This window comes from Amphibalanus amphitrite, unplaced genomic scaffold (assembly GCF_019059575.1).
Source record: "Amphibalanus amphitrite isolate SeventyFive unplaced genomic scaffold, NRLGWU_Aamphi_draft 001562F_arrow, whole genome shotgun sequence".
Lineage (NCBI taxonomy): Eukaryota > Metazoa > Arthropoda > Thecostraca > Balanomorpha > Balanidae > Amphibalanus > Amphibalanus amphitrite.
The window spans coordinates 66,274-89,548 of NW_024883055.1; the positions used below are offsets into that span (position 1 = coordinate 66,274).

The 23,275-nt window shown below is 44.1% G+C and overlaps 1 protein-coding gene across 2 annotated transcripts in view; it reads left to right on the forward strand.

The window, feature by feature from the left end:
* Positions 1–23,275, forward strand: part of LOC122373857 (innexin inx2-like) — a 43,816-nt gene that overhangs the window by 4,940 nt on the left and 15,601 nt on the right. Inside the window, exons 1-3 of one of the 2 annotated variants that reach the window (XM_043352247.1) lie at positions 6,486–6,654; positions 16,442–16,732; positions 19,131–19,307. In XM_043352247.1, the coding sequence (XP_043208182.1) occupies positions 16,466–16,732; positions 19,131–19,307 (444 nt within the window). In that variant the 5' untranslated portion in view covers positions 6,486–6,654; positions 16,442–16,465. Of the gene's footprint in view, positions 1–6,485; positions 6,655–16,441; positions 16,733–19,130; positions 19,308–23,275 lie in introns of those variants that run through there. The other variant, XM_043352246.1, reaches the window with a different exon arrangement.

The window sequence follows — 23,275 nt, forward strand, 5'->3', positions numbered from 1 at the left end:
AGTGCGATAAGTTTAAGATAGTCTGATTTGGCTAGCGGTAACTGATCTGGGTCCATGTTCCTTACCACCCCTTCAATGACTTTAAATGCACCGTCGATGGGGACATTCGTAAACAAGGATTTGACATCGAAGCTGGCTAAGCACTTTCCCGACATGTCTATAGGGCGGAGGATCTCCATCAGCTCGGCACTATTCTTAATGTGGCTGTCACTGATAGCACCTAAATTGCTAGAGAGAGGTCTGGCCAGTACCTTGGCAAGTCGGTGGGGAGCGCTGCCTATGTACGACGTGATGCCTATGCCCGTTACCAGAGTATCATGGGGGACAACGTAGTCTGGGTAAGATATGTTGATGATGTTCTGGTTGTTGCTCCAAGTGACATGGACTTAAACGTAAAACTAGATGAGCTTAACGCAGTAGATCCAAAGATCCAATTTACTATTGAACATGAGAAGCAAGGTAGAATCCCCTTCTTAGACACTGAAATAGAAAGGACAGGAGACTGCCTAAAATTCAAAGTTTACAGAAAACCAACGAACAAAGAAGATTACATTCATTTTTATTCAGGACACAGTGATAGAGTGAAACGGGGAGTAGTTTTAGGTTTCTTTCTTAGGGCCTATCGCATATGTAGCGAAGAGTATCTGGAGCAGGAAATCCAACATGTCTTAGATTCTTTTATTAGACTGAAGTTCCCTAAGGGCCTTCTTTTAAATCTGAAAAGGAAGGCAATGGAGATCCGAAATAGAGCAGAGACTGAACGACAGCGAAAGAAAAACGAACGTTACCTTACCATACCGAATTCGAAGCTAGCGAACGTAGTAGCCAAGCGAATCGAGACGACGGGCGCGCGCACAGCTGTGACATCTGGTCGAAAAATAGGCGAGATGATACGAAAGAAAGAAAAGAAAGACAAGTCAGATAAGAGTGTAGTATATAGGGTACCGTGCGGGATTTGTGAAAAGGCATACATAGGAGAAACAGGCAGGGGAGCAAAAACTAGACTGAAGGAGCACAAACGAGATTTTCGTAACTTTATGGAACATAGCGCTTTTGTGGCTCATGCGAACAAAACGGGACATTTACCGAACTGGGAGGGGACAGAAATTATAGCTTCATGCTCTTCAAAAGCGATTAGAAAAGCAACCGAAGCAGCGTACATCGCAACTAACGAAACGATCAACACGAACGGGGGGTTTATAAAATGGGCGAAATCTGCAGCACAATTGAGCATCATTGATCTAGATAAAAATTAAGAATGAGAGAGTGAGAGTGAGAGAGAAAGAGAGGGAGGTGGGAAAAGAACAGAGAGGGAGAGAGGGAGAGAGAGAGAGAGGGGGGGAGGGAGAGAGAGTGAGAGAGAGAGAGAAAGAGAGAGAGAGAGAGAAAGGAGAGAGAGAGAGAGAGAGAGAGAGAGAGAGAGAGAGAGAGAGAGAGAGAGAGAGAGAGAAAGAGAGAGAGAGAGAGTGAAAGAGTGAGAGAAGTGAAAACATATTATATGCACCGTCAATTGATATAATACTATTTAGCTATTGTAATATCATGTTGCGAATAGATTGTTACATGTTCACGAAAATATGTATGATTTCGTTTTATTTAGGAGGTACCCGACTACTCTGACCTTGTTCTCAGAAATACGTGCTATTTATTTCAAACGATTGATGTTGTGCTCGTTTTCTTGTTCCTTGTTTCATACGGCGCTGAAGAAGTCAATAGACGAAACCGGTACGCCTTAAATGTAACTGTTTTAATAGTTTGACTCGTGGAGCCTGGAGGTTCATGTACTCTCGATACAACTATAAGCATATAGTAGTCATAGTACCTAGTCATTCCATTCGTAGAAAGACTGGAAACGGTTTTCAAAAGCTCTAAAAACGCAAACGTTTATATCGCATATTCGACCATCGGTAAGATCAGGTAAGATCAGGTAAAAAAGGTCAAATGAAGACCGTTAAATCAAATGTCTTAATGAAAGTTTCTGGGTCACTGGCTTGTAATCCAATCTGGCCGAAATTGTCTAACAACAACAACAACAACAACAACAACAACAACAACAACAACAACAACAACAACAACAACAACAACAACAACAAATAAAAACATCCATAAGTTACCAAGAAAAGGCGCAGTGTACAGATGATGATACAATTTTGGCAAGATCAAGGTCAGGTCACCAAATACGACCATGGACTAATTATTGAAAGGGATATGTGGCACACAGTTCACGGATAATGTTACTCAAGCAACGCAATGCAAGCGTTAAATTGATAGTTTGGCCCATAAATGAAGTTTGATTCGAGGTCAGATGAAGGTCAGATCAAACTAGTTTGAAATCGAAGTTGGTATTTGAATAAAATGATGTCTTTTTGATGCAGTTGTTCCCTGCAAATTAAATGCTGTTTCTTTTAATTACCTCCATAAGTTCCTTAAAATTACCCCCCAAAAAAGCTAGTTAAATTAGGCATGGGTGTCTATTATCGAGCTGGCAGCACGCCCGAGCCCGCGGAAGAACCACGGCAGACAACGTTAATAATTGAATAAGCTCAACGTCTCTCCCTTAGTGCACGGTCCTAAGCTACCTTTTTGCCTTCTTCGATGGCCAATCGACAAAACCCATTCTTTCGATCAGTCAGTATGTAGGTGGCGACAGTGAGAGACATTCAGGCACAATGGCGAAATGGATAGCTGATCTCGCTCCACAGTTCGTCAGTTGGAAAATGTTAGCTATTCGACATAACTGATGGCGTCGTTTACATCATGTGACACCATTGAAACGGGGGGAGGGGGAGGATCGAGCCACACTGTACAAACGACGCCACCGCGTATTTGATATTGCACGAGACATGACAAGCACAAGGTCCACAAACGACTACAGAGGTGATAAGTTCATGCTTGAACGTATAGGTAGCTCTTCAAGAATAATGTGTTATAGGGTCTGGTCAATAGGTCACGTTGAGTAACTGCATATTTTGCATATTTTAGGATTGTGGCTTGCGCCACGACCGTTATTAGCCGAAAAAGCATCCTAAAGCAAGGAGCAGGATATATTGGATTGCTACGGCTCAGATGTTACAAATGAAGAAAAACAACTGACTAAAATGCATACAAGCCATTGTAGTTATAGTCTGTTTTTCGTATCTTCTACCTTCACTCAAAGATGTTTTGCCCCTCCAGCACGTTTTTTGGGTATAGTTTTCAAATCTTGACCGCATGGCCCACCACTCATTGCAAGAGTTTGTTGCTCGTGTTGGAGTTCGCCTTTGCTGCGCAGATAAAGTCGGAAAAGAAACCTTTAAGCTAGAGTATCGCTTGTATTATCGTTACCACGGTTTATTGGTACTGACAACCGACCTATACACAAGGACGTTTTGCTGTTCATAGGTACTTGCATTGTGCGAAGCGCTCTTGCTTAAAGTTTAAACCTTGCACTTCCTTTTCATTGGGTAAAAGAAGCTAAATGTGTTTTATGCTCTGCCATATTTTTTTCAAATGCTTTATTTATGTTTTGCTTTATTTACGTTGCGATAACTTTTACACCGACGAATAACAAAATTGTCTTAGCCCACGCCCGCTTGGGGGTCCCCAGGCAGATTTGCTTCATCTTACAGTTTTCCTATTTGCCTCACGCGATCATCCCGAAAAGTAAAAAAGATACGAAGACGCGGGCAAGAATCGATAGAGCTCTCAACAATTACTTTCAGCAGTATACGTATATAGTATATACCGCATTTTGCTGAGGTCAATAGTGAAGGCCAATGAAGGTCATAAATTTAAAAAACTCCCGAGCTTAACATGTTTGGACAAATCTGACCAAACCTTGTCAACCGATTGAACTACAGCGCCGTCGAAACATTTTTAGTTCTAGCAGCTATTAGGTATTGTCGAAAGCTGCTGGTGGTCTTTATCATCTGACATGACTTTTTGACCACTGGCAATCACCAACGCCTTAGGGCTTATATTATGATTGCAGGTAATAGCAACAAGAACGCCATTTTTCGTATTATATTGCGCTGAAAGCATGACGGAGTTGAACTGTGCCAACACCGTCGGTGTATCTCCGCGCCTTCAACACTTTTCTTTCTGATATCCAAGGAAGTAAGTTCGTTATTCTGGCGATATTCGTTGGTTGTGCTCCTTCTTCACCGCCTTATTTCAGTCACCTAACCCACATTTCTTTTGCTTTGAAACGTTGAAAGAAAACGTTACGATCATTTTGTCTTGTCTGAGACCAAGGCCATTGCCCTTCTGTTGTTTGAAAACATAATGAAATTAGAAAGGGATAATTTTGCCAGAATGAAAATATGATGACACCTTTTTATGCAAATGCATTTCACTTGACAACGAACATTGCATTTTGATTAACGAGATAGGCCAAGGGGACAGACGTTCGATCTTGCGTTCGAGATAAAAAATGACTTTGCAGCGGTGTTGATTTAATTAGATGTTCGCTGGAGCACGTGATTAGAGAGTTTACCGTCTTTGAGTGAAGGTAGAAGATACGAAAAACAGACTATAGCCATTGCCCGAACTATTACCACGGGAGCCGATGTCTGCAAACTGTTCCGTGTTCAATCTGAATCGTTATTTACTTCGATAAAATTGGTTGAGGATGGGATCTTCAGCGCCACTCTCGTTTTTTTTTTTTTACAAAACCCAAATGGACCATGCATGACGTGCCTCATGACCTTGGTATACATGACTCTAGATGTTTTGACATTTTGTGATCTTCCCTGACTATCCCTTTAACTCCAACATAGCACGTACAACTTTCCTACAGTCTCTGTACCAGCAGAGCAGGGTTAATTGAATTAGGGAGTACCTTATCGTGTATCTGAACGGTTCAGCCGAAATTGAGCTTGATGTGACGGTTACCAGGCCTTAAGTTTTAACCCTCGCCCGTATTGGTGTTTTTCCAGCCGCGAACGTATAGGGGGGGGGGGTCCGTTGGACCCCCCCCCCTTGCCGTTTCGCCCCTGATTGAGCTAGAGCTTCGCGGAAAAAACGAGCGTGTTGCTCGTGACGAGAGGAAGCCGATGATGCCCAATTTTAAGGTCCTAGGTCATTGGTTGACCTTGCAGGTCAGGTCAATGACCCAAAAGTCGGGAAAATCGGGACCTGTTAGAACGTCGTGAAGTGTGGCTGTTATGGGTTTTTTTGGTGTGCTGATCACGAATATCATGTTAGTTTTGATCACAGATGATGACTTCATGCATTTAGGCCAGGTCGGGTCAGGTCAGGTCAGGTCAACCAGTAAGGGTATTCGTAGTAGGTGGCAACCGCCTCTAACAGCTTCGTAACATGTTACGAAGGCACCAAAACTACTTCGTAAATGTTCATATGGTTGCTAAATTCGAACTCAGCTCCAAAAACTGGTCTAGAAACATGTAAAACTCGAAAAAGTGAACCGAGGTCATCAAAGGTCAATGACCTGACCTGACCTTCAGGTGACCTTGACACCCACCCTAATGCATGGGGGCAACATCATATCACATGTTTGAACGCTTGAAACCACGAAAAGACTGCAAACGCGCGGCTAATGCGAGCCGACATACGCCGAATCGCGATTCCGGCCAAACATGGTCTCGAAAAGTAGGTCACAGGTCAAAGGTCATTTGGGTCAGGGTCATGAAAATTTTAGAGTAGGTGTAAAATTGATAAACGCGAGAGTACTGAAAGTTTCGTCGCGATCGGCCGCTTTTTACGCGAGTTATTTGCGAAAAACCATGGGGGGGTCCGTTCGACCCCCCCCCCCCCCCTATACGGGCGAGGGTTAACATGCCTAAATATCAATATTTTTTCTTTGAGCTGACGTGTAACGTAAACAATGAACTTCAGGCCAAGAAATTAGATTTTCTGGATGGTTTATTTCCGGGCTATCAAACTCGGCTAAATTTTGAAAATCAGGCCAGTAATATTGGATGCAGAACGCTCCCTTGAAGGCCCTCATTTTCCCAGTCAAAGATTTATAACTGCGCATGCTTTTGTCAAATGCGAGTCAATGCGCAGGAAAAAAAAATATAAAAGATTGACTCGCTATGAGGCAAGTAGACGAATCTTCCAAAATCTCCTCCATTTCGGTCGATAAAAGGCAGAAAATATATAATCACGACTAAACAATCTATAAGTGAAAAACACGCCTATTCTGAAAATTCTGTGGAACTGCCTCGAACATCCAGAGACCTGTGACCGGTCTGCATATGTTTGATAAATCTGTTCGTATTTCGTCATTTAGATTCAGTTTGACCTAAAGCGCAGGACAAAGGAGCTCCTCATCATCGCGTCGATTGACTCAGCAACACACTAACCGATCGGTCATCAATTGATAGATTACGATATTACTCAGCATATAGTATTTCCTGAGAACTTTAACCACAGATAATCTCTCCCGGATAATCAGAGGGAAACTATGGCGCTAGTTACACCGAAAATTGTCATTTCTCATTCGGCTAACACAGGGCTGATAAAGTGGAGAGATGAAGCCGGCTACGAGAGCGGCGCCAGTCGCTGATAGGCCGGCGGAGACTGGAGACCGCTGTTTCGGTGACTGGGGGATCGAACCCTCCGAGAACTGAACTCCGGCGAGTGAGAGGACTGGACCTGAGTGTGGAAAGAGCCGACGGGCTCGACAGGGAAGAGAGGATTTGAGCTGAACCGGTAGGTTATAATAATGAGAAAATCGGAGGTTCGATGAAATAGACGCGACTCTGAATTAAATGCACCTGTGTGGTGTGAAATGTAGCAGAAAATATTTGTGAAAGCTTGGCTACCTTTTAGTTAGGTATGTCACCACATTTTTTATATCACCGCAAAAGCTTTTGACAGAATGAGTGATCGTTGAGTGATGAAAGCACTTTGGATGTATTCAGGTCATCCATGTCGTAACCTTCCTGTCTCAACCCTAAGCTTAGGACGATTTTCAGGTGACATTTTAAGGGACAATCAAAGTTTCTTCGATGCGTCTAGATAAGAAAAATACGATGCTTATCAATGTGGTACCGTAATACCTAGTTGTGTAGAAAAAGTTATTGCAGAACAAAAGCAGATAATTTTTTTTTTATTTCCATCAATAACCGCCAATGTTGACGAGTCCTACTCTGTGGACTGTGGAGGCCAAACCATGGACCTTACATCAAATTTGAGAACATGTCTGTGAAACTTGAAAGACTATCATATATAAGTTTTTCAGCGACAATCCAGACTTCTCTGTTTGAAAGTAATTATTTAAGTTGTCTAAGAACTAAAACTTGAAACACCTTATCCATCGATGACCCCGGTAACGTGACTTTCGACCTGGCCTAAGTAAAGTTATTTGTCAACGACTTCTGACGAATCTTTTTACAACGCTTTTCGTGTGTCGCTGCATGGCCTGAAAACGTCCCCAGCCTCACCCTATTGGGCTACGATAGGGCAACAGTCCTCGTAAAAGCAAAGAAAATGAAATGAATCAATGAATTTTTCAAGCAAAACAAATCATTCCTTACATTTTTGCGAACAATATCTCAGAAAACGCACACCAGCGACCAAGATTAATCCTTATCTGGCTAGGGTTGGTGCCTGGCTCTTCTCTTTGACAGTGGGGCATTTTCCACACCGCGGCTGACTGGGGGGAAGGGGAACTGCCGACTGACTGGGGAACTACCGAGCCCCCTTTCCATCTCCGAAACTACTGGCCCGATGTTATAAATTCAAACGGTATCTGATAACACCGGACAAACTGTCGATCGAAACCTAATTCTATTGACCTCGAAGTTACCGATAAAGTCAAAGGTCAGGTCAAAGTAAAAAATTATCAACATTTTGGCTTGTTCATAATTTGGGCTCTGAACCCCGGCTTACAAGTAAGATCAGGCTCATTTTTACCTCATTTTATAGCTACCCTGACGGCAACAAACTTGTAACGATTTTGTTAATACGATTTTTTTTTCAAATCAAGGCCAGATCATCCTAGGTCACGGAAAGTTCATAGGATGCATCGGTCGCCTGACACATGTTTTGATGGTCTATTCAGCCATAGATCTCGAAAACAGTGTCGGTCGTGTCATATGAGGCCATTTTCAGCTGGATAAGCTGAGGTCAGGTCACTTTCAGGCCAAAAAGGTCAAAATTTGAGGTGGAGATTTTTCCAAGAAAAAGTCAGATTCAGTTTAACTCAGGAACACGATAAAGCTATTAACATTGGTGCGCGATGTTGAAAATGTACTAAAAATTTATTTGAAAATTTACATAGTTAAAAAATTGACTACAAAGCGAGGTATAACTTAACCCGCGACCTGTTGGGGGGGGGCTATTTTTTGCCCCCCCCCCCTCCAGACTTTTCGATATATCTCCAGAACCGCTGCGCCGATCGTCACCAAACTTTCAGTACCCTCCCGAACATCAATTTTACACATTGTGACCAAAAATTTTTTCCAAAAGCTATGATAGGTTGGCCGGAAATGACGTCAGAGTGACGTCATGTTCTGCCGTTTTCGACCCAAAAAAGGGTTTCGCGGGAAGAGCTGTCAGGCCTATAGCTTTGCAAATACAGAAAAATGTTTAGGACATAAAAGCTGTAGAATTAACAAGGCTACAAAACTGCCATCTCGGATTTTTGAATTTTTTTGATTTTGACCCCAAAAAATCAAAAAATAGATTTTTGGGATATAATAGTCAAAAAATCCAAAAAGTTTTTTGAATTTCGCAAAAACCGGAATATATGTGATAGTCCTTACCGCCTTCCATCCACATACCAAATTTTAGATTGATACCTCTTTTTTTGGCGAAGTTATAGCGAAAAAACTGTTCAAAATTGATGACCTCAAATTTTCAAACTCAATTTTTAGCAATTCTAGACCTCGTAGTGCACAACAAATACCACCATTAGACTCCCCGTGACGAGCTGCATCGAATCGATACCCATTTTATGCAAAAATATCAACTTTGAAATTTGACCTTTTTTGACCTGACCTTGACCTGACCTCCACCAGAAAGTGACCTAAACCGTACCTGATGGTCTTATAACCAACACCATTGGGTTGGAAATGAAAAACTGGCCATAAAACATGCATCGCACAACCTTAGTAAAGTTGGGTTCATGTGGTGACCCTTGGTGACCTTTGGTGACCTGACCTGTAACCTGACCTGGTTTGACCAGTGACCTCTAATAGCAACATATGTACTAGACAACTGACGTCTTATCGCTAATTTTCGACAAAATGCGTTTTACTCGGTGTTATAGCAGTTGACCTGTGGCCGCCGCCGAGGTCGGACGTGCGCGCGAGCTCTCGCCCACTACCCGCCGGGTCCCGTGTGCGTTTCGGTGCGGTGCGGCGGAGGCGAGTCGGGGCGCTGACAGAGCTGACGGCTGTGCTGTGATTGATCGGCGGCGGCGGCGGCTGCGCTGTTGTGAACCATGGACGAGGACAGTGTGAAGCGTGCACTGATCAGTGCAATCAAAGAAGGAGCTTTCCAGGATCTGTTCCGCACAGAAGTGAAGGAAGCTGTCACGGCAGCCGTTCGAGAAGCACTAGCTCAAAAGGACGCGGAGATCCAGGAACTAAAGGAAGAGCTAAAGGAGACACGAGAGCAACTGAATGATCTAGAACAGTATTCCAGACGTCTGTGTCTCAACATAACCGGGATCCCTGAGGGAGGTGCAAACGAGGAAACGAACCGACTGGTTATGGACACAGCCAAGCTGGCGGGTGTAAATATCTCTCCACACGACATAGACACGTCTCATCGCATCGGCGGGACTGCGAGGCCCGGTAAGGAACGCACAATAATCGTGCGTTTCACCTCATTCAAAGCGCGACAGGAGCTATATAACGCTCGCAGAGAGCTTAGAAAGCCACGCCCTGTACCAGGGTCCAGTGTCTCAGCCGAAACTGCTGGTAAAATTTTCCTGTCGGACAATTTAACTCGTGCAAACCAGCATTTGCTTTTCCAAGCCAGACAGCTGAAAAAAGCCAACAAGATCTCAGCAGCTTGGTCTGACGTCGGACGGCTGAAGATCCGCGTCTCCCAGAACGGACCGACCAGGATCATCAAGTCCATCGACGACCTGGAGAAACACGCTGGCGTTCAGCTGCGCGATGTGGCGGCCGGCGCATCGAAGTCGGCGGACGGAGCCGGGGCGGGAGTCGGGCGCCGGGTCACCCGTCAGCAGGCGGCCCAGGCTTCCCAGTGATCCGATGCGCCCTGTCGGTCTCCCTGCCCGACGGCCCTCGCGACGCCGCTGACGCCATCGGGCAGCTGATGCATCTCAGCGCGACGATTTCCGACTGAAGCCCTCTCTGGACGCAGCATTCCGGTGCCCCGTGAGAAAGGCGCCTATCGATAAGGTTAGTCGGACTCGGATCAGAGACTGTGTCATGTGTGTGAACTCTCGGGTTGGGTATTGGGCCGCAAAACCGGCCACTCTGCAGTCCGGGAGCGTGTGGAGCCTTGGCCGTGTCCGTGCCACAGTGCGACCGGTCGGTCTGGACTGTCTGTAGCCCCGAGCGCATCCCACGGACGCCGGAGGCGGCGGTCGGCTGGCCCGACTGTCTGGCTGACCGGGCGGGGCGACCCGGTGCACGTGAACTTTGGTGGCGTCTGACGCTGCTCATACTGCTGTCAGCCGGTGGGCTGGGCTGTGACACCGCCGCGCTCCTCGGTCGGACCGGCTGGCCGATGTGTCCTGCTGCCGAGGCACCGTGTCGGGTGTGGGCACGGGCGCTGCCTTGTTAGCCGGACTTGGGATGTGACGCGGGCGGGTGCTGGCGGCCGGGGTCGGTGGCTCGTGCTGCCTGCTGGGGATTGCGGTGGGGTCGGGCGGGGATCGGGGTGTGTGTAGTGGTATAGACGTGGGGTTTCACTCAATCATCAGTCGTAGCAATGTTGCCTGTCACTTCCGTTTATGTCGTATTATGTTTACGTTTCGTTTCCTTCGTTATCATGTTTTTTTTTTACGTCGTATTGTTGTGGTCATTTTGCTTGTATATGTTGTTGATTATTATTATAACGTTCTGTCATTACCATGTTTCAAGCATATAATTTGATAATCACTGCAGCGCGGCCCGCCGCCGCCGCCGACGTGCTTCGTACACCGGATCGAGTCCACCGGAGCTGTCGCCGCCCCCTCGGGCGCGCCCGCCCGCCGACTGAACACGCCGTTGACTTTACTGCCTCGTAAATTCGCAGCCGCCGTCCGCTCGTCGCCGCTAGACAGTTCCTATCCTATCCTATCCTATCTTATCCTATCCTGGCCACATCACCTGCGAACTAAATTATTATCGCTAGAAACAAGAAAATGTCACATAACTCTTAGCATCCATACAACACACAAACACTGGAAACGCCTAGGGGAGCACAAAAATTTGCAAAGCTTGCTTGTTATAGGTGGCGTAGAAACAAATCCTGGGCCGAATATCACACACACTCTAAATGTTTCACATATAAATATCAACAGTATAACAGCGACGCAAAAGTTAGACGAGCTTCACCAATTCATCAACGCTAACGACATTAAAATCATGGCCCTAACAGAAACAAAACTGGATTGTACTGTTGCAAGCAGTTTGTACGCAATTGAAGGATACCACGCTCCAATAACCAAACACAGAACCAGACATGGAGGGGGAGTCGCAGTCTATGTACACTCGTCTTTGCCTGTGCAGAGGTTAATAGATCTAGAAGTAGGAAACCATGAATGGCTTTGGGTCAAAGTAAAGACTAAAGCTTTCACTCTAATCATATGCTGTCTATATTTGCCACCAAACCAACCAGTTGAAAAATTAGACAATTTCATTGGAAATTTCTCGGAAGCCGTGCTACAGGCGCAAAGACATGCACCCACTGCCACATTAATTTTAGGAGATTTCAACGCAGGAAACGCATACTTAAGTGAACAATTGCAAATTCGCAGCAGTGGAGTTACACCATTTGACAATGCGCTAAAAGACGCCGCTGATGGATTATGTTTGCACGAACTAATAACAGAGCCAACGCGTTTTTCAAGAAACTCATGTAATTTAAGAGACTTGATATTCACGAATTGTACAGAAATAATCACTAAGAGCGGTACATTATCTCCATTCGCTAATTTGGATCATTGCCCAATATTCGCATCGTTAAACTTCATGTTGCCCTTACAAAATCAAGCGGACACCAGACTGATATGGGACTACACAAATATGGACACAACTCGTCTTACAAATCTTTTAATGGACACTGACTGGGATCGTTTACTTGACAGTGACGTAGACACAGCGACAACAAATTTTACGAAAACAATATACGACGCAGCTGTTGCCTCAATACCGACTAAACGCGTGAAAATACAGTCCAACAAAAAATCATGGGTCACTTCTGAGTTGAAGAGGAATATAAGGAAACGGGATAGACTATTCAAGAAAGCCAAGAACACAAATCTGGACTACCACTGGGACAGATGGAGATACCAGCGAAACAAAGTAACGCAGCTTAATAGACGGTTAAAAAATGCATACATGCAGAACGAAGTTAAAAAACTACTGGTGTTGAAGCCCAATCCGTTAAAATATCACCAGACATTGCGTAAGCTAATGGGAAAATCCAGAACTGACATAATTCCACCGCTAGAAACACCAAATGGCGACATTATCACAACGGACCCCGAAAAAGCAACAATACTCAACAACCACTTTGCCGCCCAATCGACACTCAACATTTCAGACTCGCAGCAGCTTCCAGATATTACACCCGAACAAATAGCCACACCTAATCTCGAAAACATCCGGACAAGTGAAAGGGAGGTATTACAACTGTTGAACAGTCTTAACGTCAACAAATCAACTGGCCCAGATGAAATTCCTGTGAGATTATTGAAAATGACAGCTCTTTTAATTGCAGAACCTTTGTCTCGTTTATTTAACAAATCACTTGCAGAAGGCAAATTTCCATCAACATTCAAAGTTGCCCACATAACACCTATCTACAAGAATAAAGGATCCCCCTCAGATTTTACTTGTTATAGACCAATTAGTATCTTATCAGCTCTTTCAAAGGTATTCGAAAAAACAGTTTACAGAAAAATGTATTCTCACTTTATAGAAAACTCACTCCTCACGGAAAAACAAAGTGGTTATAGAGAAAATCACAGCACTGAACAACAACTTCTTTATCTAACAAACAACATGTATAAATCGTTAGACACAGGAAAACAATTCACAGCTATCTTTTTGGACATTGCAAAGTACTTTGACAAAATTTGGCATAAAGGCTTGTTATTCAAATGCGAACATGATTTTGGAATAACTGGAAAACTTTTAGAATTTTTGGAGTCATATCTCAAAAACCGTATTCAAATGGTACGCATAAACAACACACTGTCAGAACCACAGACCATAAATGCAGGATGCCCGCAGGGCTCCGTCCTCGGACCACTTTTAGCTCTTATCTATCTTGACGGCCTTTCAAAGCAGACACAGCACAATATTTTATTTTTCGCTGACGACACATCACTTTATGCCTCACACTCAGAAACTGACTTACGCGAAACAGAACAATCGCTCCAAAAAGACCTGGACTCTATTTTCGAATACGGAAGAAATTGGGCTATCACTTTCAACGCCGACAAAACAGTGCAACAAACATTCACTCACAGACAACATTCCAAAATGCCACCGACTCTTTCGTTCGGAGGGAAAGCAATACCACTAGCAAAATCACACAAACATCTCGGTTTAATTTTCTCTGACGATCTTCGCTTTCATTGTCATATTAACGAAATATGCAAAAAAGTTAACATATCCCTCAGTCCATTGTATCCTATTGCACAACATTTGCCAAGACCCATCCTTCACCAAATATATACAACCTATGTAAGACCACACTTTGACTATTGTGACACTGTTTACGACGGACATATCACAGTACAGGACACGACACGACTGGAGACATTGCAAAACAGAGCGGCTAGACTGACGACAGGAGCACTCTTTAGAACACCCTCCGACAAATTACGACTCGAGACAGGATGGGACAGACTAACGACAAGAAGACGCATTCATAGATTGTCACTATATCACAAACTCGTTAAATCGAAACCAATTTTACCGAAGTACATACAAGAACTTATAACAAACACAAGGGTGACAGACACACAGTTGGTTTTAAGAAATGCCCATGACCACACGATCCAACGTCCGAAAACATCATCATATCAACGATCATTCTTTATCACCACAAGCAAAGAGTACAACGAACTACCGGCAACATTTAAATCCTTATCCATAGTAGAATTCAAAAAACACATTGTACACCATATTGGCTCCCCCCAGCCACCAAAATACTACTCGTTTGGGTCAAAGACAGGCAACATCCTACATTCGCGACTAAGAAATGGAATGTCCGATTTAAATTCACAACAATTTAACATTCAAAAACAAGATTCTCCGGCATGCCCTTGTGGTCACAGCATAGAAAGCGTTCGTCATTTCATCACAGCATGTCCATTGTTTTTACCTCAAAGACGCATCCTTTACCAAAAAGTATCGCAAACACTCCATACTAACTTTCATGAATACCAAACTAATAAAAAATTGGAAATCCTTCTTCATGGCACCAACCTAAATAGTGGCGACGGCCGGGCGGTGGCTCAACACTTCCAAACGTTCTTACTTAATTCTGGGCGCTTTACAATCCCAACACTCTGACTACTTAATTACGAGGCGGGATGGGCGTGTCTCGGTGGGGTGGCGTCGGCAACGGGGCTCTCTGGACAACCTGTAATGCGCGACGCGTTCGGCTTGGTGGCGGCGACCGGCGATTTAGTTTGTTTGAATCCATTTTAAGTTCTTGTATATGTGTGTATGTGTTTATTTGCTTGTATGTTCTTTAACAGAGCTGGTGCCTCGAATTAAGCACTTTCGAGTGCTTTTGCACCAGTTCTTACTTATCTTGATTTTGTGTAGGTATTCTTTTGTTTCTTAATAAACGTGATGATGATGATGATGATGATAGCGCTTTCCCTAGAAGCCCCGTGAACGGTGAAACATTTTATCTTTGACCTGACCTGTGACGTCATCGGTGACCCCGAGGTCAATAAAATTTGGTTTCCCTTGACAAATTTGACAGGGCTATCGAACGCCGTTTGAATTTTGCGGATCCGTCCAGTAGTTTCGGAGATACGAGGGGGGGCAAAAAATAGCCCCCCCCCCCACCAGGTCGCGTTATAAACAGACTCCACCAGGGCGCGGGTTAATTTTTTTTTAAAGATATCGGAACAAATTTCCTAGAGTAGATCATCGGCATGCGTTCTATCACATAATGTGTAAGATGATGTTTTTCGTACTCCAGCGTAGAGAGAGAGAGAGAGAGAGAGAGAGAGAGAGAGAGAGAGAGAGAGAGAGAGAGAGAGAGAGAGAGAGAGAGAGAGAGAGAGAGAGAGAGAGAGAGAGAGTTCTATCACATACCCCTATACCGCTTTTTCAAAATTAAAAAAACATATGGAAAAAATATAATTTTTGACATTGTATATGTACATCTCTCAAAAATTTTAACCTTTTAAATCCAGGATAGCAGTTTGATAGCCCTTCATATTTTGAGTCATCTCGCAAAGGAATTGGACTTAGCTTAAAACTCAGCTCTTGAGAGCGACTGCCGTAAGTCAATGCTCTTAATCAAAAACGGCCGAGCATGACGTCACTTTGATGTCATTTCCGGCCGACGTATGTTAGCTACGAAACTTTCAATTGCAAACAAGCTGGCAAAGTGATTGATGCAGCCGAAGGTATTGCAAGTTTCGTGTTGATACGTCCAGTGGTTTAGAAAATATTGCAGAAACGGGAGAAGGCTCTGTAGAGCCTCCCCCCGTGCGGGTTCACTCGAAAAAGAAATAAAATAAAATGGTCGTGATATTCAAACATTCTTCCTCCCCGTGGTGTTTATGAGCAAAGCCATAGAGCAACGACAAGTTATACAATTCAGAAAACTTTTAAATGAAATAGTAATGGTGTGTGGTATGTACCTACTCAATTGCAGAAATGGAGTTGATAAAGCAGTATAGGTACTTTCTGTTTTTGACAAATCTTAAGAAAAAAATGAGCCCGTTTGGCATGCCTATTCCCCACCTACAGTTAGAAAGTCAGCTACAACATGTAAATACTGTATGTATGGGGCAGCGGGCAATAGTGAACAATATTGCCTTATGTGACGTCACTGCAGCCCGAAGGTGAAGACCGAACAGGGCAATATTGCTTGATGATGTCTTTGCCAGAGGGGGGCGACACACCCAGTTTACATACCAGCCATGTTTTAATAATAACTACACAGGGCTATCGATATCTCAACATTCATGGTTAAATCAACATTAGTAAGCGTCAGGTCAGCTTACCAGGTAAACGGCTGCAGTCAACTTCGATAGTGCCCAGAGTCACACCACAGAGTGCCCGTCCAGCCCTTGCAGCTAACACAGCACCGTGTTTCACCTCTTTCACAGTCGGCAATCAAATCGGGCACCCCGATGTTGGGCGTTCTCGGACCGCTCTCGTCTCAGACGAAGCTGTTCTCGTCGCGCACCAAGCCGCGCGGGGATAGCTTCATATTCCGCATGCACTACCGGACGACGTTTGTCTTCATAATGGCGTGCTGCCTGCTGGTGACGGCCACCCAGTACCTCGGCGACAAGATCGCCTGTCTGGTGGACAAGGACTCGCTCTCGCAGAAGGTCATCGACACGTACTGCTTCATCTCCAGCACCTATACGCTGCCGTCCACCAAAGACATGCAGGTGAGACCCCCGTGGATGGGCACAGCGGGTGAATGATGATGGCCCCGCTGATAGAAGCAATGTAAGGGCGACAGCCAAATTTAGACTTACTTCTTAACCCGCGCCCCACTGGGGGGGCTATTTATAGCCCCCCCCCTCCCGTTTTTCTGCAATAACTTCCAAACCGCTGGACGTATCGACGCCAAACTTTCAGCACCTTCGGCTGCATCGATTTGACACCTTGTGTCAAAATTTGAACTTCGTACGTACCATAGGTCGGCCGGAAATGACGTCAGAGTGACGTCATGTTCGGCCGATTTCGACGCAAAACATTGAACCACGGCAATCGCTGCCAAGAGCTCAGTTTTTAAGTTAGATCCAATTTCTTTGCATGAGCTGACTCAAAATAGACTGCGCTATCAAACTGCTATCTCGGATTTTCGAAATTTTGAAAATTTCGAATATTTTATATAATAAAATTCAAAATTTATATTTTTACATTTTTTTCAAAAACTTTTTGACTTTTCGAAAAACCGGAATAGATGTGATAGAACACATTATTATGACTAAGCCTAGCAAGTTTTAGCTAAATATCTTCAAAAATGGCCAATTTATACGCATTATTGCAAAAAATTAACAATTATTAATTTCTCAAATCAATTTTTCAGCACGAATTTGACATCGTACGCCAATATAAATAGCACCATCGTGTTCCTGAGCTCAAACTGCATCCAATAGACACATTTTTTGTTGAAAAATTATAACTTCAAAATTTGACCTTTTTTGACCTGAAAGTGACCTGACCTGAGCTAAATTTGACTCAAAATGACCTGGAATGACACAGACGACATCAAATTCGAAATCTTTGGCCTAAATGGACCATAAAACATGTGTCACGTGACCGACGGATGATATAATATTTTCGTGACCTGTGATGACCTGACCTTGACCTGAAAATCAAAGTACAAGTTTGGTACCCTCAGAGTATCTAGAGCATCTGTTCACGAGTGTGTGAACCAAAAATGAGCCTGATCTGACTTGTAAGACGGCGGCCAGAGCCCAAAAAGTGAAGAAGCCAAAATGCTAATAATTTTTACTTTGACCTGACCTGTGACGTCATCGGTGACCTCGAGGTCAATGAAATTAGGTTTCGCTCGACAGTTTTTCCGGGGCTATCAGACGCCGTTTGAATTTTGACGATCGGCCCAGTAGTTTCGGAGTTAGGAGGGGGGGGGGGCTATGAATAGCCCCCCCCCCCAGTAGGGCGTGTTATACGCAGACCCCAGTGGGGCGCGGGTTAACTGCAGCCTACCCACCACGCAATCTTGTGTCCATTTCTCACAGCTGAACCTTTAGAAATAAATTTATGTTTTAAGGAGGCGTTTAAGCTTAACACTTGGCCCTAAAAGTGGGGAATTCATGGTTTCGCATTCATCTACTACCCTCTATGATCTGTAGGAAGATAGTTTACAGATGACAGTGATCTGTAACCCTTGAGGCCCAAGCTCCGGGGGTTAAAACGGAGCTTGAACCCAGTGGCTCCTATTGAACTAGCTATTGAACTCCTATTGAACTCATGACAATTCCTATTGAACTAGCAACCATGTTTCGCTAGCGAATATTGCTGCCACCAATGGTTTCAAATGAAATTATTGCTTCAACTAATCGTGAGTTTGTGCCAGTCACACTGTTACCTGCAATGGTAATGTGTAGCAGCGCTAGTTTGCAGGAACAGGGCCGTCACCATGCGGTGTACGACCAAAGGGCAACACAGATAAGCCCCGTCACTTGTGGGAAAACTGGAGCGTCATCTAGGATTCATCAGACCAATGCTGGCTCATGAACTAAGCCTGTAGTGATTGATAGCTCGTTCTAGGTTCTGTGCGATAGGGAATATGTAGTTGTCAACCTGCTTTCCAAGACCGGAAATCAAACAAAGTAAATGATGCAACCATAGCAACACGATCCAAAGTCCGTGATTGCCCGGCTCTGCAATCCGGTTTCGTTAAATGATGATGTCCGCTGCACGAAGATAATTATTGTCCGGTGTAATTCAGCATACGGAGCACCGGATATTCAAATGAGACATCACTTGAATATCGAAGCAAATTTCCCCTAGTGCTATCATTGTGCCGCGCGGTGACCTATCGTCAAATATTGATCATCGGAAGGGGAAGTTTACAAGTACAGATTGAGGGGTTTAGTCACGAATTGTTTGCTAGTAGTAAGCAGAAGTTGGAACGGGGATAAGTCATCATGAAAATCACTAATAAATATGTGAGAGATGCTCTAAAAGCTAGACTCAAGCTACACTGCAATGCACATGTTCAATGGAAAACAATATAAAAGCAAAACGTTCAGCCCTCCACGACTACCATCGCGCCTGTCTGATGCCCCCCCCCCTCCCCCCCCCCTACAGGAGGGTCTCCAAGTGGCCCACCGCGGCCTCGGTCCCGACGTGCCGGAGGAGGAGACCGTCTACCACAACTACTACATGTGGGTTCCCTACGTGCTGTTCCTGCAGGCGCTCTGCTTCTACGTGCCCCACTGGCTGTGGAAGATGATGCAGACCGATAAGGTCATGAACGTTCTGCAGGTGGGTCCAACACTCGAACGGCTAGAGATGCATACTTGGTATGTGGGTGAGTCAAACACACGAACGGCTAGAGATGAGAACTTAAGGTACTGATTGAGGTAGCGTGTTCCGGGAAGGAAATTAGCTCAAACAACATAGCGTTATAGAAATAATTTAGATGGTTCCGAGACAGAAACAACCGACTGTCTTGTCGAGATGGTTCCGGCAATGAAAAGACTTCAAAAAATGCAGCGTAAAAAACAACCGTTTCCTCAGTTTCTTAAAACACGCAAAAAAAACAAAAAGATGAGTTCAAACATGTAAAAAATGTCTTGCTATGGAAATTAAGCAATTCAACAAATCCGTCACCACGATAAAATATCTGTCCCGCTCTGAACAACAGGGTCAATCCGAATGCTATTGCGATGGGCATGTGCTTCAGGAAAAATTCACACGCACATGTTTGAAACACCGATGGCGGTAACTTTCTTCTCAAAACTCCCCGCGTCTTTCTCACGCACTGTGTCCGCTTCCATTCCCATATTTCACCCATATCGGACTTCAAATTCGAACACCGACAGCGGCGTTGCCTACACAGTGGCTCTTATTTACCGTCTGAGAGACAAGCTATCTTATCGGTCCGCACGGGGATGCCAACGAGGGGTGGGGGCGCGGGCGCCGGGCGCGGACCCGGGCTCCTTGGAGGCTGGGAGAGCAGCACGTGCTTTAGCGGTGCGCCCAGCGGCGGTTGAGAACTGGGCCGGGCCGGTATCGGGTCAGAGCGGTGACGCCAGGCAGTTCCGCGCCTTATCGGCTGGGGTGACTGTTCAGCCGAGATGGCAGGTGCGAGGAAAGGAGGGGGAGAGGGGAGGGGAATCAGGGTTCCGGTCGCCGGGGGAAAGGGAGTGGCTTACCTGACAGCTGGGGCATTCCACGATAGATCGTACCAGGCCCGTCACCCTCATCTCTCAGATTTTAATGAAAATCGGTCCTAGGGGTAATCATAGGCCCCTAAGACGCCTGGCAAAATATCAGACTTCTCAGATCCAAACTTTTTGAGTTATATTGCATTACATTTTTTTACCTTCGGTATGTAACGGTGAGTTTGATGGACTATAACTCAAGAACGGATTAAGCAACCAACAAAAAGTAAACAACACTAAGCTTACGATTAGAGTTGCAAAGTTTCCCTACCGCATTACCGGCATGCCGGTAATTTTTCACTACCGCAGGTTTTTTTGTGGTATCTGGCATGTCTTGCCGGTAGCATGCCGGTATTTTTGGTTTTGCACAAAAAAAAATTATTAGCATATGATTCAAACTTTGGACACTAAGAGGAAAATGTGGCATCTCTTGTAGGGGTAAACTGGAATCAACAATGCAGGTTTTTTAGTATGCCGGTAATTTGGTGGTGTTTTTGCTTTGGGCGTGGTAGCATGCCGGTATCCCCCAAAAAATTTGTGGGGCGGGGCGGTGCCGGTAGCAGCCTTTGGGGGAAACTTTGCAACTCTACTTACGATGAATCAAAAATTAATATTACTATTTAAAAATTCCAATGAAAAAATTTCATTGTTGAGCAAAAACCTTAATCTTTTTTCATTTGCCTCTAATGACTTTTGGTACCAAAATTTTTCACATTTTTATTTTTTCAAAATAATCTTCATGTCATTGCAAATCGACATGCAAAAAATTAGAAAGGTGTTCTTTCTATAAGTTCCTTATTTTCCCGCAAACAAAATGGGTTTCGGAGGGCGTTGATACGACCCCAGCACGCCGTTTCGCTTCTAGTAGAGCTAGAGCCTCGCGGAAAAAACGAGCGTGGGTGCCGTTACAAGTCGCAGCGATTGGTACCCGATTTTAAGGTCTCAGGTTAACCGGTAGCGTCTGAGGTCAGGTCACGTGACTGAAGTTACGGGTTCGGTTTTTAGTAAATAACTTCGCAAAAAATGACCGCAGAGCCGCGATTTTGGCATCATTGTGTTCGCCTAGCTCAGGTGCATCGAATGGTATACTTTTTGCTAGGGTGAGGTCAACTTAAGTAGTTGACCTCGGGTCAAGGTCAGGTCAGAGCCCCTCAGGTCACGAAGCTGGGCAAAGGGTATCATATGGCATATCATTCGATTCGGAAGGTCTTCCTGAGTCCATTGGTGGCTTTCCCGACTCTCTAGCTCGATTTGATCGGGAGTTATTGACGAAAAACTCGTGCGACCCTAGTGACGTCATAAATGACGTCACGCAAGGTTAACAATTAACAATGCAAAAGTAAAGCATTGGACTTTGCAAGGAGTGCATGAAATCACGATACCATGTACGTGGGATAGTTTTAGATCATTCTCGGCGCCAAAATAACAGTTTTTATATTTCCCCATTGATTTATAACAGTGATGTCACGTGACCGACCTGACATCATGTAACCTTGAAAAATTTCCAGATATAAAAGTTGTGAGACCTCTGGAGGACACCATGTATGCGTCCTGTAACTTTCATCTTGGACAGCTATGGTCATTGGCGTCCAAAACAATGTCAGAACCAAACAGCCTTTTTCACCCTCGCACTTATAGGAAAGAGGGTTGAATGAACCCTCTTTTCACTTTTTTCAGATGACTCAGACTTGAATTGAAATTTCAGTAACCCGTGATGTCACTAGGCAGCTTTACCACGCCATTTGTAAGCTCACCTCCCGAAATCACTATTCGAAACCGTTATCGTGACGTAAAATAAATACATTTATAGAAAGAACACCTTCCTAATTTTTTGCATGCTTCTTAACAATGAACCAAATATTTTTTTAAAGAAATAAAAATTCAAAAAAAAATTTGGTCCCAAAGTCCAAAAAATACAAATGAAAGAAAACTCGATATGTAATATATCAAAAATAGCGTATTTTTCGAAATTTCAAAAATACATATTAATCTCTGTTTCATTGCAAGTTCAATGTTATATAACATTTGGCATTTGAATAATCCGTCTCAGAGTTACAGCCCGCCAAACTTAGCGCTGCAAAGCAAGATCCAAAAAATGTTATACACCATAACTCAAAAAATACTTATCTGATAAGCCTGAAATTGATACAGGTGGATTCAGAGCCCCTGATTACCCCTGAGACCAATTCTCGTCAAATTCCGAGAGATGAGGGTGTCAAATTGGAAAAAAAGTGGTACGATCTATCGTGGAATGCCCCAGCTGTCGATTTGTCTCTGATTTTGGGATGTCGTACAAGTATGCAAGTAAAAATGCTGGTCATGTGAGTCATATTTAGTTCCGTTCCCCCATTTTTCAAAGCCATAGTTTCTTTCAAGCGATAAGAATTTTTCGAACACAAAGACCATTGACTGAAGTCAACTCCATTTACTCGCCGTCCCATCGAATTCAAATCACGTGACCATTGTTGAACGAAAGTCTAAAATGTTTATGTGATTGAATGCTTGCAATAGCACTTCTGAACACCACCATTTGATGGGCAAGCCACTGGGTCGTAAAGGGCGACGGGCAACCGGGTTTTTTAGTGAATAACTCCCATAAAAGTGTCCGATATCGCTACAAACACCAGTAGCTTCGTGCCGAATAGTTAAGCCAATCACCTTAAAAGTGTATGACCCAGACCCAACTGACTATTTCAGTAGGCGGAACTATGGTCATGAGTACCCAAATATAGGAACGTTCCCATTTTTGGGAACGGAGTTCCCAAATATGGGAACGGGCGTTCCCATTTATGAGAACGGAAGGCAATTTTTCGGCCGTTCTCCCACTAAAACTCAAAAGTGCATCACGTCTCAAAAAAGTGCACGCTGATTTAAGTATCTACTAAATCTCCATAAAGTTATCTTTAATCTGACCGTGGAACAAGGAAATTTACCGTGGAATGATATTTTTAATGATTTTTTGAAAATGACAGAATGGTGGAAATATGGGTTATACGACATTTAACATGCAATTTTAAGGAAAATGAAGCATTTTTTAGTATGAGGTAAAGTATAATAATTTTCGCC